The 15,155-nt window shown below is 39.7% G+C and overlaps 1 protein-coding gene across 1 annotated transcript in view; it reads left to right on the forward strand.

Annotated features, from left to right (window-relative positions):
• The window catches only part of ABCB11 (ATP binding cassette subfamily B member 11), a 574,638-nt gene that overhangs the window by 409,751 nt on the left and 149,732 nt on the right, over positions 1-15,155 (forward strand). The window contains exons 13-14 of the mRNA XM_078681619.1: positions 517-627; positions 6,126-6,251. Of these exons, the coding sequence (XP_078537745.1) occupies positions 517-627; positions 6,126-6,251 (237 nt within the window). The remainder of the gene's footprint in view (positions 1-516; positions 628-6,125; positions 6,252-15,155) is intronic.

The following is a 15,155-nucleotide window of genomic DNA, read 5'->3' on the forward strand; positions in this document are numbered from 1 at the left end:
AGAATTCACAAGATTATAGAAATATTAGCCTTTGCTTAGCAAGACCTCTGACCCAACCATACAAACATGTTCATAGAAACCCAATTTTCTGTGATCTCAGACAAGCTTTCTTGATTTCCAATGTACATTTTATTTAATGGGAAATTGAAAGAATTAGAATGATGCTATAAACAAAGACATTTTTCAATTCCCGTGAAATACCAATATTTAACAAAAGCAGAAAGTTAAAGAGAGGTTGTCTCAAATGTGCCTCAGTCAGTAATTCCAAGACCATCCCAAGCATTTGCAGGTGTTCTTTAGTAGTGTCCCTGGATTCCATCATTAAAAGTTCTCAGGCTGTTTATGAAATATATTCTATGGTCTCTATAGTGACCAGTCTGAAGACTTCTGACTGTGTCCTTATGTGGTTTTGAAAAAATTCTATATAAAAAGTTGTAAAATGTACTTGTTTCAGCATACATTTTTCAGTAGCCAAACAACGTATTTAACATTATGGTGTTTGTATTTTCCCTTCAGGAGCCTACCATTGACTGCTTGTCTGAAGAAGGACACAAGTTGGATAAGGTCAAAGGGGAGATTGAATTTCATAATGTGACATTTAATTATCCTTCTAGGCCTGAAGTTAAGGTAAATCATATCCATCAATCAATGAATACATATTTTTATACTTATCCTAAAAATTGTATGATTTGCACCTATAAAGTAAGTTCACAAATCAGTACGGTATTTTTCATTCCATGTTTATAACAAATAATAGGGGTGGCCATTGACATATTGAAACAAATGCAGGTAAAAAAAAACTAGATTTGAATAGAATAATGCAATGAATCATGCCATATAAATATCAACGAGGAAGGTAAGATTAACTCATCCCTTTTACCTTTATTAAACATCTAGTATCCAATTGAGCAGACCAATGATCATTACAAATGGCACTTACATAATTGTTTGCTGAAGATATAGGACCTTATTTGGAGTTTAGTAAATGCAAAACATCGCCCCAAAAATGGTGAGTGTTCTGTCATCTCTATTGCAAGTGCTTAGAGGCCACATTATCTGATAACTACAAGCAGTACATCAGCCACTATCTAGCGATTATCCAGCATCCTCCAAAGTCTACATAAGCCCCCTATTCTCAAAATGTACCATACTAGTACATGGAGAGCAAACAGCATATCAAGCAAATATTGCAGGCACTGATCATTATAGTCTATAATATACCCAAAGAGAGCCTATTTTCTGTGAAAATTAATACATTTTCCAGATGATACCCACAAGGAAAAGTGAACATTGAGACAGAGCAACCAACACCTAAACATCAAAATTGTATGAAAACTTTGCTTTATGACCACCCACCTAATAAACCACCACTAAGCCACTCACCTAGACAAAGTCAAATTACACATGGATAAATATGAAGAAAAATGTTTAGAATAAAGTTTGCATTCAAAAGACAGCCTTAAACTCTAATTTATATCAATAAATTAGTCAATGGCTACACTGCATCAATCTAAAAAGTGACCAACAACTTGTGTCAACCAAATTAAATTAAAAAAAAAGTAATCAGTTTTTTTCAGGTGAACTAACAAAAACAAGATTCTTCACGAAACAATTAGAAAGGAGATGGAGAGCAAGCAATATGCAATCATCTTTCATCCGCCTAAGAACTGTTAAGCAAGCTTACAATCGGAGCTTTAAACTCACTAAATAAAGCCCTATGCTTACACACTTAGATTTCAGACGTCAAACACAGAAACATAACCATGTTCAAAATTGTCAGAGTCGACAAAATTACACTGCACATAGAAGCAATAGATAATGTTCCTTCCTATGTTTGAAGGAGTCCTCATTAAAAATATATATCATGCAATATCATGCAAACAATTTTAATGATGGCCCTCAAAATTCTTGTGCCAAAGTTTGCTCACTTGCAGAGCCATTCTTTGCAAAAAGTCATGAACCTCTCCTTTAGTCCTTTCGTTTACTTCAAGAATCTTTCAAAGTAGAACACTTCACTTCTTTATTCAAGAAAATAAATGTGGATCCTTGCAATCTATATCACTAATACTATTGTCCTATCAAAAGCCTTCCTCTGCTAGAGAAAGCTAGTGAACAATGTGCAGGAAACCAAGCCATTAAACCCATAGCAGAAAATAGTCCTGCTATACATCCTGTGAGTATGTTTTCATCGATGTCAAAGGGATAGCTTTGATCCCAGTCTATTAGCCTTTCTTGATCTTTCAACGGCTCATTATAGAAATAAAGATGGAGAAATGCTATGAATTGTGAAAAAAACATATTGCCCTGCCACTTAAGGTGATAGAATCCTCTACCCCTTTCCTGACCAACTAAAACCACTGGTGAGGGCTGATGCAGAATCCTTAATCAATCATGTCAATCATGTAAGCCAGCGGTGCTAAACCTGTGGTCCAGAGAACCCTGGGGGTCCTAAAGCCTTCTCGGGGGATCCTCGACTGCTTAGAAAATTAAATATCATTAACAGATTAATAAAGTGCATAAAAATGAAGAAGCAAAATATAAAATTGAAAAATGTAAAACATTTTGTGATTGTAATGAATTTCGAATTTGAAGGCTAGAAATGAAGTTAGTATCCTCCTATTGACTGTGGGAGCAGTGCAAATGCATTAAACAGAATATATCATGGATGATAAGTGGCCTCCACTTGAATTTAGAAAAGTTCCAGCCCTCCAAATAAAATTGTGATTTAAAAAAAAAAAAGGTTTTGTGAATTAAATATATTATTTCATTATTTGTGTATTTGTTTCACGAATGCTTGTTTCTATATATATTTCCATATTGTTTTTTGGTTCAAACCTTCAAAAATGCTTAGCCAGGGTCCCTGGCTTACAATATTGACTTAGTGTGGGATAGCACGAGAATACCCTTATGGGTGTAGGTGCACTATACAAATACAGATAACATAACATAACATAGCATAGCATACCATATTTTGCTATGAACCAGAATTGCTTGCAAATGTCATCCAATGTGACTTTCTGAATGGTTGTGCAGCTCAACATGAGGCAATACATCCTGGGCAAGGTTGAAAATGTCTTTGTTGAAGTTGGGCATTTGTCTGATCGGAAATGTGAATGCCTTTGGCTTACCCTGCATGGGCATGTGTTTTCACATTGTGTATACTGTGTCTTATGAAGTGGTTGATGTGTGTGGTTCTTTGTATGGGGCTAACTTTGCTTGGAGAAATCGTGGCCGTGGTTTTTAGATTGTGTCCAGATGTGGTATCTTTCAGGTGTAATGGGTTATGATTCAGAATAGACTATGATCCATGGCCTTTGCAGAAAGAAGTAGAGCTTTGCATTTTGGATGGTGCTGGCTGGCCGGTTGTGGAAGGTGGCACATTCTCCATAGCATGCTACTTTCACTTGTTAATGGTGCCGGGACGTCAAGTAGTTCTGTAGGTGTGAAGTTGTTTTTAGGTGTATGGTCTTTTAGGTCGCAAAATGTATATATGTTGGTTCCAGTTTAGTTCCTTGATTTTGTCCCTAGTAAATCGTTGTGATACTTAATGTTGTTTTCTGGGTAAAATATGGGTTGTTGTTATATTGCATGACATTTTTCATACAAAGAAATTCTTTGTGTGAAAATCTCACACATAGAAAATGTCATTAGATATTTTCTGTGAACCATTTTTCTGTAGGTAAAAATTATGTAAAATTATATCATGCAAATTTTCACGACATTGCATTAATTTTGCGAATGATACTGGCATAATTAAAATTTTGTGTAGGCCTAGTTATTAGACCAGTTAATGTTGGGGAAGGGAGCCATGAAGGCTTGGTGTGCACAATAACAAGGGAAAACTGAGATGCAGCCAGAGTAGTGTCTGTGATTCATTCACCTATTCCATTCATCACTTTTTTGTATACTTCAATGTGACACCCTATGTGGACAAGGTATCACCAGCACTGGCTCGTGTGCACACTGTGCCATTGGAACCAAGGTATACTCGACTGATCAGCTCTAGTTAGGGTAAAACTGGTTGGGTTGCTTGTATTTCCGTTCAGGGAGGACCTGGCCTGGCAGTTCTCGCTTAACTGTTGCTATTGGAGCAGGAATAAGAATGATTGGTCTATGGCTGGGTCCAAACTGAGATGGCATGGTGTGCAAAATAACGATGGACTGGGATGCCACCATGAGTAATTACCAGTAGTTGAGATTCATTTAAACACTCCACCCATCCCTTTTATGTATACTTCAGTGCAGCCCCCAAAGAGGGATGGGCACCCCCAAAAGTTGTTCCCTTTCACACTGTGGCACTGGAACCAAGCTATACTCGACCAGTGAGCATTAATAGTGGCAGAACCAGATTTTGGTTGCTTGTATTCCGGTTCAGGGAGGTCCTGGCTTGGCAGTTCTGTCTGGACTGTTCCTATTGGAGGCGGTCAAGATTAATTTGCGTATGGCTAGACCCAAACTGAGGTGGCATGATGTGTAAAATAACGATGGACATGTGTGCAGCCTGAGTTATTACCAGAGGCTGAGATTAATTGAAACATTTCATTAATCACTTTTTTGTAAACTGCAGTGTGAAACCCAAAGAGGGATAGGTATAACCAGATGTGGGTAATGTGCAGATTGTGTCACTGGAACAGAGCTAGCTATGCCCTACTAATGAATCCTAATAAAGACAAAACCAGGTTACTTGTGTTCCAGCTGAGAGAGGAGCTGGCCTGGCAGTTCAGGCTGGACCGTTGTGCAATAATAAAGCAAAGCATGCATGTAAATTATGCACAAATTCCACACATTTGGTTCAACCCTGCTTTTTCTTTTAACTATATGCCAGTTCTTCATGAATGTCAGTTGTATGTTTTGTACATTTATGTAGAATCAATATTCTTTGGTAATCAGTGGTTAGTAAATTAAATTGCGAATTATCATATTAAATTGTTGATTAGATTTTGTGCATGTGATTGTCTCAAATGCTAACTTTCTTTCAAGATATGAAAAATTAGAGAGTATAACTATTTCAGCACTGTGACACAGCTGTCTCACACAGGCAGCATTTATAGGATTATGCGGTTAGGGAGTCAGTGGATTACAAATAACACTTTAGGGCTAATTATGATGTCAGGCGGAAAGCCTCCGCCCGACACCATCTCGGATTTGGGACCGACCGACTTGAGGTTGGTGGTTCTGACCGCTAGATTACGATGCGATCGAACATTGTTTGGTTGGATTAATTTTTTCCTATGGGAACTCGTGTTACTCCCAAGAACCGGCAGTAACACGGGCTCCTATGGGAAAATGGGGTGTGTGTGTAAAACCCTGCATCCTGTCGCAGGCACCCCATGGTGCGTGCCACACATTGCAGGGTTTTACAGGGGAGTACCTTAGGTACCGCCTCAGTCACCAACTGTAGGCTGCGGGCCTAGGTGGTCCTGCAAGGGGCCCCAAAGTCACTCTCTGAAAGTCTTTCCGTGTCAGGAAGCCAACGCGGAAAGGCTGTTGGAAACTGCCATTGTAATCCCAATGGTGGGAAAGCATCCATAGGGTGTTACGGTGCGGTTCCAACTGACAGGAATACACCTCGAGTCGGTCGGAACAGAGTCGAAATGAACGGCCAGTTTACGTTCCGACCACAAACATCGTAATCGAGCGGTCGGACTGTAAACCGGCTGAGTCAGATGGAAGGGCTCCGACGCGGTTGGGAAGATTCCGACAGTTGGGCAGAGGCTTTCCGCCCAACATCGTAATGAGCACCTTTATGTCCAATATTTAGCCAATTGCTTCTATATCAGGAAAATAGTCATGTCCATAGCCCTGAACTATCATTGAATTACCATGTTGCCTCAGTCTTTTTGCGAAGTTTTACTTTCCCATGGTTAGCATGCATCCGTTGTGATGAAGGCCCAAGTCCTCTGCTACATTGTTTTGGAAAAGTCAGACAGTGGGTGGCCTGATGTACATGATGCTTAAAAATGAAACAGAAAGCTGTTCCAACTTGTGTACTATTGTATACTATTGAAGCATCATTATAATTAAAGGTAGTGATGCTTCGGAAAATTTGAAATTAAATGTTTTAGCTTGGAACAAAATATCTGGAAGGCATGTTGATAAGAATAATTTTCAACTCTTTTTTTCAGATTTTAGATAATCTTAGCATGTTCGTTAAATCTGGGGAGACAACAGCTTTTGTTGGACCAAGTGGAGCTGGGAAAAGCACTGCTGTGCAACTCATACAGAGATTTTATGATCCAGAAGGAGGCATGGTGAGTCCGTATGTCCACACGGCATCCCTAATAAAATAAAACTGTGGATAATAGTTTAACCCAGTTCAACGTCAATTCTGTATTCAATAAAGAAATAGAAGGACAAAAGCGTTATCTCACGTTTCATTACATATTTCTTTTAGTGTAAATATAAACTCTGTCACCATGACTGTTCGACTGCACTCTGATTTATCAGAACCTTTGCAAAACAAAGCAAAACAAAACAGTTTATTCTCTTTGTTAACATAATGGCATGGAGATTTGGGCATCGTATTATGTATTTAATTTTTGTAGCTATTTGCTCATTAGGTACATTGGCAGAACTCAGTACTCAGGACCGGACTGGCCATAGCGGGCAATCCCCCGGTGTGCCGCACAGGTGGGGGGCGGTTTTGGGCCCCTGTGGGCCGTTTTTGTTACAGGGCCGTTTTTGCAGCATAGCTGTAAAATCGCCCTGTAACAAAATCGGACGAAAACCGGCCCTGGGAAAGAGCTCGGCTGCACCCCCAACCCCCATGTGGGGGGAGGGGGGCCGGCCGAGCACTTTGTCAGGGTCGGTTTTGATTCCCAGTCCGGCCCTGTCAGTACTGACTGCCTGGGTAGTATCTTGGCGCAAGAAAAATTGGCTGACAACAGGGATTACAAAATGGAAGTTACAGTGCAAAAACTAGGCCATATGAGCTGTGTAGCTGTCTGGTGCTTTTCAATATACTTAATTGCCTGCACGAAGAAATGCCAGATCTTCAAGGTGAGGACGCACTTGGCATAACCTCCTATGCTATGTGGACAGTAGACAATAGGACAGTAGCTTAGATTTATGAGAAATGTCTCGCTGAAGAGCACATGGGTGTGAATTCTTGAATTTACAATTAAAGAAAGAGACACAGGGCCCGCTTCATAAAAGAACTTATGACTTGTAAGGTTACGAGTGCAGAGCCTTCGCAATCGGGGCCGAGTCTCTGCACTCAGGGTGGAATTGCCACACAGGGCACCCTCTGCAGTGCGGCATGTGGAGCTTCCGCCCCGAGTGAGGAGATTCTGCCACAAGTGCAGAGTTTCCACCCGAATCTAAGATTCCACACTAGTCACTTTGCAAGTTTAAATCCTTTTGTGAATCGAGCCCACAATGTACAGGGACTTCAGCTAGATCCTCTTGGAAAAATAGGACAATTAAATGGGTGAGGACCTCTGGAGGAAGGAGTTGCAGTTTCCAGAGTCTCTGTCAGAAGTAGTCTATGGTATTACAGATTGTTTGGAGTCTCTGAATGTGGAACATTATAATCATAAATTAGGGTATCTTACTTTAGATGACTACAGAGGAGGAGAGGGTGCTGTGCCCAATGGTTTAAGTTTGAAAGATCATGTTGGACAACACTTTTTATTGTTTGTACATAGATGAAACAGATATTTATGACCTAGTTGACGTGGTTTAATGAAAAGTTTGGCACTGACATTCTTGATTTCAGTGGGGAGACTTGGACATAATTTTGAGGTAAAGAAGGGAAAAGGATGGGTCAAATTCACTGGTATGGCTTCTAAGTAACAAGACTGCAGCCTGAGAATGAAGACTGCAGTCTGATCCCCATTCATTATGAGCTCCATGCGTACATCCAGCTTCTATGAAGTGACAAAGGTGTCTTTTGTTCAAAAATAGGTGTACCCAAATAATCTTGTCAATGGAAAGAGCAGGTGCAGCTGTATAAAACTGATGAAAGACAAAAACGAGCCCTATGTTGTGTTGCAGACCAGGGCCCGTGATTTAGATGTGTGAAGGTAAGGAAAACATTGGCAAGTTTTATATGAGAGAGATCAGAAGGTATTTGTTGTCATTGTCTTGGATGTTATTTAACTGCAAATTGGTCTTGAAAAAAACCCTCAGTTAGTGCTTACTAGGTGTTCAATGAGACTTGTATGGTAGAGCAAGTTAAATAGTGGGTGGCAAATCTTGAGATCATTTGGTCTTAGCGAAATTTCTTTAAGTGAGTAAGTGAGAACCGCTTGCTCAGTTGAAGAGTTTCTCATGAGGGCAGTGGGGGGTTGAGTGGAGGAGTGGCTGAGTGCAAGAGAATAATGTTTGACTAGGGAAAGGTGACTAGATCTTGGAGGTGATGAGAAAATAGTGGACTAGCATGGCTGAGCAAGGTAGGAATGTAGAGAAGAAGCTGCAGTATTGTGTTTTGGTGCGTAGAATTAAAAATGATTGCCTTTTCAGGGGATTAGAACAATGTCTCTAAAGTTGCACTAGATAAAGAAAAACTTAGTGGAGAGCAGGGTAATTCCAAAAAACCTGGATTAGTTCCTTAAAGTTGTCAGAATGTTCAGTATTAGTAAAAGTGCTTAGTGGAGCACTTATGGAGACATATGTGTCAGTATTTCGTTAGATGAAGGACATTGAGATGGGGCCTTAGACATTAGGTTGTGTGCCAAGTGGAGCCCAAGGGAAAGAATTGGGAACCAAATGAGGCCAAATAAGTGTACAGCATTTAAGAGGCTGGTTGAGGGGAGGACATTGGTGTGGGCTCTAAACACAAGGGCCTCATTCAAGGAATAACCTATTCTCAAACATTAGAGTGTGGGGAGCACATTACGTAAGCATGAAGTCTGGTGGTGGAAATGCAGTTCTGGGCTGTCAGGGGCCTAGTCACAAAAATTAATTTAGACGTGAGTAAATCTACAAGTGTAAGCTTACTTTTGCACTTTGTAGTAAATGTACAACTTTTGGTAAATCACCATTTCTGAGTGCAAACTTACTACAAAGTGTATACTTGCATGTCTCGACCCCTTGAAATAGGGGGTGGAGCTATATTTGTGAGTTTAAAGTTTCTAGATCCAAAAACGACCCTGTTGTACATCCAGTACCACACATGGCCAACCACTATAACACTCTCCCTTAGAACATAGTGAATGCACAGACATAAAATAGAACCGCATAGCAAATAATCTGAAAATAAATTGATGTATTTTAAGTTTTTATACATACATTTATTTGATGTTAAAATAATTATACATACATAAAAATAAATATTATTTTATATTTCAATAACCTTTTTATTTAAAAACAAAGCTAACCTCAATTTCACAAAAATGATTGAAGTAATGTAAATTCATTGTATACATAACTTTTTATAATGTTTAATATGTAATAAGGAAATACAAACACTTTATTTTAGATCGGATTTATTTTCAAATACAACTTTAAAAAATAATTTAATTGCAAATAACTATATTAAATATGTAATTAAGTTAGTAGTGTAATGTACAACATTTTCACATGTAGGCAGAGTTCTTTGCAACTAGGACAGAGCACTCTTCATGGTCAACTGTACGATAAAGTAAAAAAAAAGTATAAACATAGAAATTAATAAGAATATTTTAAGCTAAATGTTAATGGAAATTCATTTTATAGTATACGGAACATAAGATTAAAATGCTAAAGCACTATTAACCTAATTTTGAATGAAATACACAATTAATAAAACTCCAACTAAAGTAAAATATTTATATTGCCTTATGATGTAATAAACACAATTACTAAATGTTATCTATAGAATTCATTTACATTAATTTACATTTTTTTTAATTACATATATTTATAAATTTTAAAAACTCATGAAAATATTTTCCCATGAAATAGTATTTATAATTCTATTGCTATATAATTTTCTTTTCATTTCAATTGAATATATATATATTTTTTTTAATAATACTTCCTGTGAAATTCAATTTTAAGTCCCTGTTCTATGGGAGGGTGGTGCCGTGTCAGTGATTGAGTGATTGGTTATATGTCTTGTTGAACTTAAACCCAAAATGTTGTGTTGCTCTCTACTGAAGAAGGAAAACTGACCTGAAAAACGTGTCAAGAGATACACAGCACTGGCTGCACCAACAAGGGCGAAAAACTAAAGAGTACCACTGAAGTGTTATGATGTACTGCATTTACCATGATGTATCAGGGCGAACTGAGTACTGGGATGTAAGGCAGTGTGCTCCCATCCTCTTTTTGTTACTAAATTTACTCCAGGTCTGAGATGCAGTACGTCTACTACCGTTTTGGGGGCATATTAGCAACGGCCAACGATAATTATCGCTGGCCTTGCTTAGCGATAATTATCGCAGGCTATCTCTGCTTTTTATCGCCATGGTAGCACGTATTTAACAACGCGTTACTCCAGGGGGATAAAAAATTCAAAGATAGCGAGGTTATCTCCCTTTTGCATGGAACATCGCTTGACCCACAGGATCGTATCAGCAAAATCCACCCCCTATGTTAGGGGTGGCTAAATCAAGAATTTAGCAGACGTTAGTTTTTGGAGAAAACAGCAGTTTTCTCCAAAAACTGACATCTACTAAAAAGCTAGGGCATCCTTGCTGATAGCGCGCAGTCACTCTATTGATGTCCTGACATGTAGTGTATGTCAGGAACGCTCACTTTGCATCTTATTAGAGATGCAAAAGTAGGCGTAGTGCAAAAGGGTGCTAATATGTGATTATGCATGTTAGCACCCGCTTGTAAATAGGACGATATTTTTATCTCCGCTTCTTTGACTTTTTAAGCCAAAAAGCTGTTGATAAAGCCCTTGTAAATATGGCCGTCTCTCAATTTTGGCTGTAGTAATGGTACATTTTCTATATCAATATTCCAGAACGTGGTCCAGAAATCCACAGGCACTAAAGACTTTGTCACTGTGCCAACGCAAGACAGAAAGGCAGTTGGACTGCAACCACCGTGCAACCCTCTGTCATTAGCTTTTTATAACATATCTGATCATTGTTGAATCTTTTTGAATAAAAAATTAGTAGAGTAGAAAATGGCTTGCACCTTTTCACTTACTTACTTTAATAATAATAAAAACCAAGTTAGATTATTAGCTTCCATAAACCCTTGTTTATAAATCCAAACCAATAATTAGAGCAGAGGACTCCAATTTAAAAAAAAGAATATGAATATATTTAGACAGCCTTGATTAACATGTTGCAATGAATAGTAACATGAATAAATGTACATTTCATAGTCATCATTCTAGTGTAAACAGCTAATATGTAAGTGAAAAAGCGGAAAATATGAAAGGAAACAACATGATGATTAAGACAGTAACTTTTGAAGTGCAGTTTGTGAATAGCAATGAGGTTACTCTTTTGTGAAGGATATCTATCACACCCAAAAGCCCACTTTAGCCCTCCTTTCCAACTGGCATCTCCGGTTTCAATTCCCACTGCCTAATAACAATGTAGGTGGTCGGTATTGAATGCAGGTGGTCATTCCAGCTGGATTCCGGTCAGTCGGAGGCCCCAAAGTAACCCTGAGGAAGGCGTTTCCGCCATCGGGATTTAATTGTCGGTTTCCAACAGGTTTTCCATGTCGGGCTTTCTGACATGGAAAGCCTGTCGGAAAGCAACTTTGATGGGCCCCTAGACACCCCATTCCTCCACAGCCTCTGGTTGGGTGCCCCCCTGTTAATCCCTGCACTCTGGCAGGCAAGTTAAGGTGCAGGGATTAACAGAATCTCCCATTTCTCCATGCGAGCTTGTGTTACGGCTGGGTTATGGGGAAAAGATCCCATGGAGAAATAGGAGTATGCAACCACACCATGTGAGGTTGCATTGTAATGACGGTGCCGGGACCGCCGACTGGAGGTTGGTCGGTCCCGAGACTGGTTAAAGGTACATAAACATTCCTACCTTCAGTGTTAGATGAAATGTGTCAGTATCGCACACATCTTGTTAGAGGAATTTAATATTTACTTAAAAAACCAAAGGTTAAAGTAACGTGAGAATTAGGTGAATACATAACAGTAACGGTCGGTGGTGGGAGTGCTGCCAGACGGTGACGTGGGGCGGGGAAGGGGCAGGGTGGGGGGGTAGTAAACGGAATACGGCCAAATACAGGTAAGTAAACATATAAATAAATAAAATGAATTTCGTTGCGTGTACTGCATTGCCAAATTCGATGCAGTGTGTGCAACATAATTCGTTTTATTTATTTATATGTTTACTTACCTGTATTTGGCCGTATTTTGTAGTTTACTACCCACCACCCTGCCACTTCCCCACCCCACGTCACTGCCACCGGTACTCCCACCACCGACCGCTACTGATACATAAGTTAGAACATTAACTTTTCAAACAAAAACAAAATCACAGAAATTCACCAGTTATAGTTAGCAAAGCTAACTACAGCTTTTGCCCTTGCCATGCACTGCTTATGACCCTTGTTTTTTTCAGTGAATTTCAATTCTTTTTTAACCAAAACAGTTCTTTTATCACTCTCAAACATAACGTTACTTTATCCTGTTTTTTTCAGTGCATTTCTTGATTTTTTTAATGTAAGGTAATATTTTATTACCATACGTAAAGCCAACCCCAACTGTGTGAGTCCTTTGGTCATGCATGGCTGGGAGATGTGCGCAGGGCCTGGCTGCAGCAAACCCCCTGTAGTGAGGTCCATCAGGGCCCGTTCTAAATCTTCATTTTAGTTTCACGTTTTAGTTTGGCTTTTTTAATGGTGATTTTTTGCATACGTTACTCTTACACAATAATGTACAAAGAAGCTATTATACATGCAGTTCATTTGTTAGTAAGTATTATTATAATGTTATTTATATACTCTGTCCAAGGCTAGGCACACAGAGCCGATGCCCTTACATTTACATTATCTGGTTGGAGACAGCGCTAGGCCTCTAGACAAACCATTGCATCAGGTCTGCACCTTTGACACAATGCAATTGGAACAGTGCTTTTATTGTATAAACAGCCTCTGTGCTACATTCGGCAGAGAATCATTTACGCTGGGATTGTCCTGGAACGCTGTGCACTGTGACTGAGATGCAACCCTGCTAACACTGACCTCTATCCTGCAAAGGACAGTAGCCTGCTCTACATCAAACCGGCTTCCGGGTACATCTAAACCAGGTATGGGGTGTTAGGCTATCCCAAAGGATCTGGAAGAGGCTACATCCACTTTGAGTGTACCACTCCCACTCAGTAGTATGGGTAGTATTAGATAGGAGTATGATCGCATAGTTACATTATCATGGTTCAATTGTTAGCTTTTTCACCATTCTTGTAATGCTGCTTACAGTGCTTTGTTTTATTTGCATAATAATCACAACTCACTCTTTTTATACAAGGAAACGATTGTTTCAATATATGTTTGAAAATAAATTTTTGTGTCTTTCTTGTGTTCATCATGAGCATGCAAAAGTAAAAATGAAAGGGTAGATCTGTTTCCATGACTTCCTTGGGGAATAAGAGCAGTCATGTTCTAAGTTACTGACACCATCTGGTACCCTTTTAAGGGTTAACGGCTCAGATGGGCCACTGGGAGCTAGCTTTTAATTGGGACAACATTTTCTGACGATATGTGCGAACTGAGTTCCTATATTCTGAAGTTCATGATGTCCAGCTACACAGTCCTACTTAATTCATAGGAACCATATAACATTCCCACAGGCCGCCAACCCCACACTGCACACAGCCTTTGGCTGTGCACAGCAGGGAGTTGGCAGAGGGCCTGGCCTGCGCCCAACACAACCAGAGCCAGCACCATTGCTTACTACTAACGTGGACGGTCCGGAACTAAACGGGCAGAGCTTTTAAGTAATTTGACACCTTTGTATATTGAGCAGCAATTACATGGGAGAACCATGGGCTCCGCTGTCAGACCAGTAGATGACAAGAAAGGACCCACTTGTCTTAAACAGTCGCTATAGAAGAGAATGTGCTCCAATAAATCAACAATGCATTCACCTCCATCAAGGGTTTCCAATCGTTATTCATGTGCGGATGTAAAGAAAGCACACTGTCCATCAGCCTATGCATATTACTAAGGTGGAAGGGGCTGGGCCAATGGGGCAGAGTTCATAGGTGATTTGGCTCCTTTGCATACTCAGCAGCAATTAAAAGGGAGAACCATGGACTCTGTTCTCAGACCAGGAGATGAGGAGAAATAACTCACTCTTCTTGGACAGTGACTAGCGAAGAGATTGTAGCCAATAAATCAACAATGCGTTCACGTCCATCCAGGATTTCAGATCGTTTTTCAATATGCAATTGTAAAGAAAACACACTGTCCATCAGCCTGTATTATGACGGGAACACCAATACATATTACTAACTGGAAAGGGCGGGGCCAAATGGACGAAGCTTATAGATGATTTCCTGCCTCTGCATACTCAGCAACAATTAGAAGGGAGAACTGTGGACTGGACTCTGCTATCAGACCAGGAGATGACAAGAAATAACCCACTTGTCTTGGACAGTCACTACAGAAGAAATTGCATGCCAATAAATCAACAATGCAGTCAAGGATTTCAGATCAATTTTCCATGTGAAATTGTAAAGAAAACACAGAATGTCCATCAGCCTGTAAAATGGAAGGAACACAGTTGCATACTACTAACATGGAAAGGGTGGAGCCAAATGGGCAGAGCTTGTAGGTGATTTGGTACCTTCTCATATTCAGCAGCAATTAAAAGGGAGAACCGTGGACTTTGGTCTCAGACTAGAAGACGACAAGTAAGAACCCACTCGTCTTGGACAGTCACTACAGAAGAGATTATGCTCCAATAAATCAACATTGCTTTCACCTCCATCTAGGATTTCAGAATTTTTTTCGACGTGCATTTAAAAAGAAAACACACTGTTCATCAGCCTAGAAAATGGCTGGAACACCAATGCATACTCCTAACTGGAAGGGGCGGAGCCAAATGGACAGAGCTTGTAGGTGATTTGCTGCCTCTGCATACTCAGCAGCCATTAAAAGGGAGAACCGTGGACTCTGCACTCAGACTAGGAGAATGCAAGAAAGAACCCACATGTCATGGACAGTTAAAACAGAAGAGATTGCACTCCAATAAATCAACAATGCATTCACCTCCACCAAGGATTTCAGATCGTTTTTCAACA

Source organism: Lissotriton helveticus, chromosome 3_1, assembly GCF_964261635.1.
Source record: "Lissotriton helveticus chromosome 3_1, aLisHel1.1, whole genome shotgun sequence".
NCBI classification, from domain to species: Eukaryota; Metazoa; Chordata; class Amphibia; order Caudata; family Salamandridae; genus Lissotriton; species Lissotriton helveticus.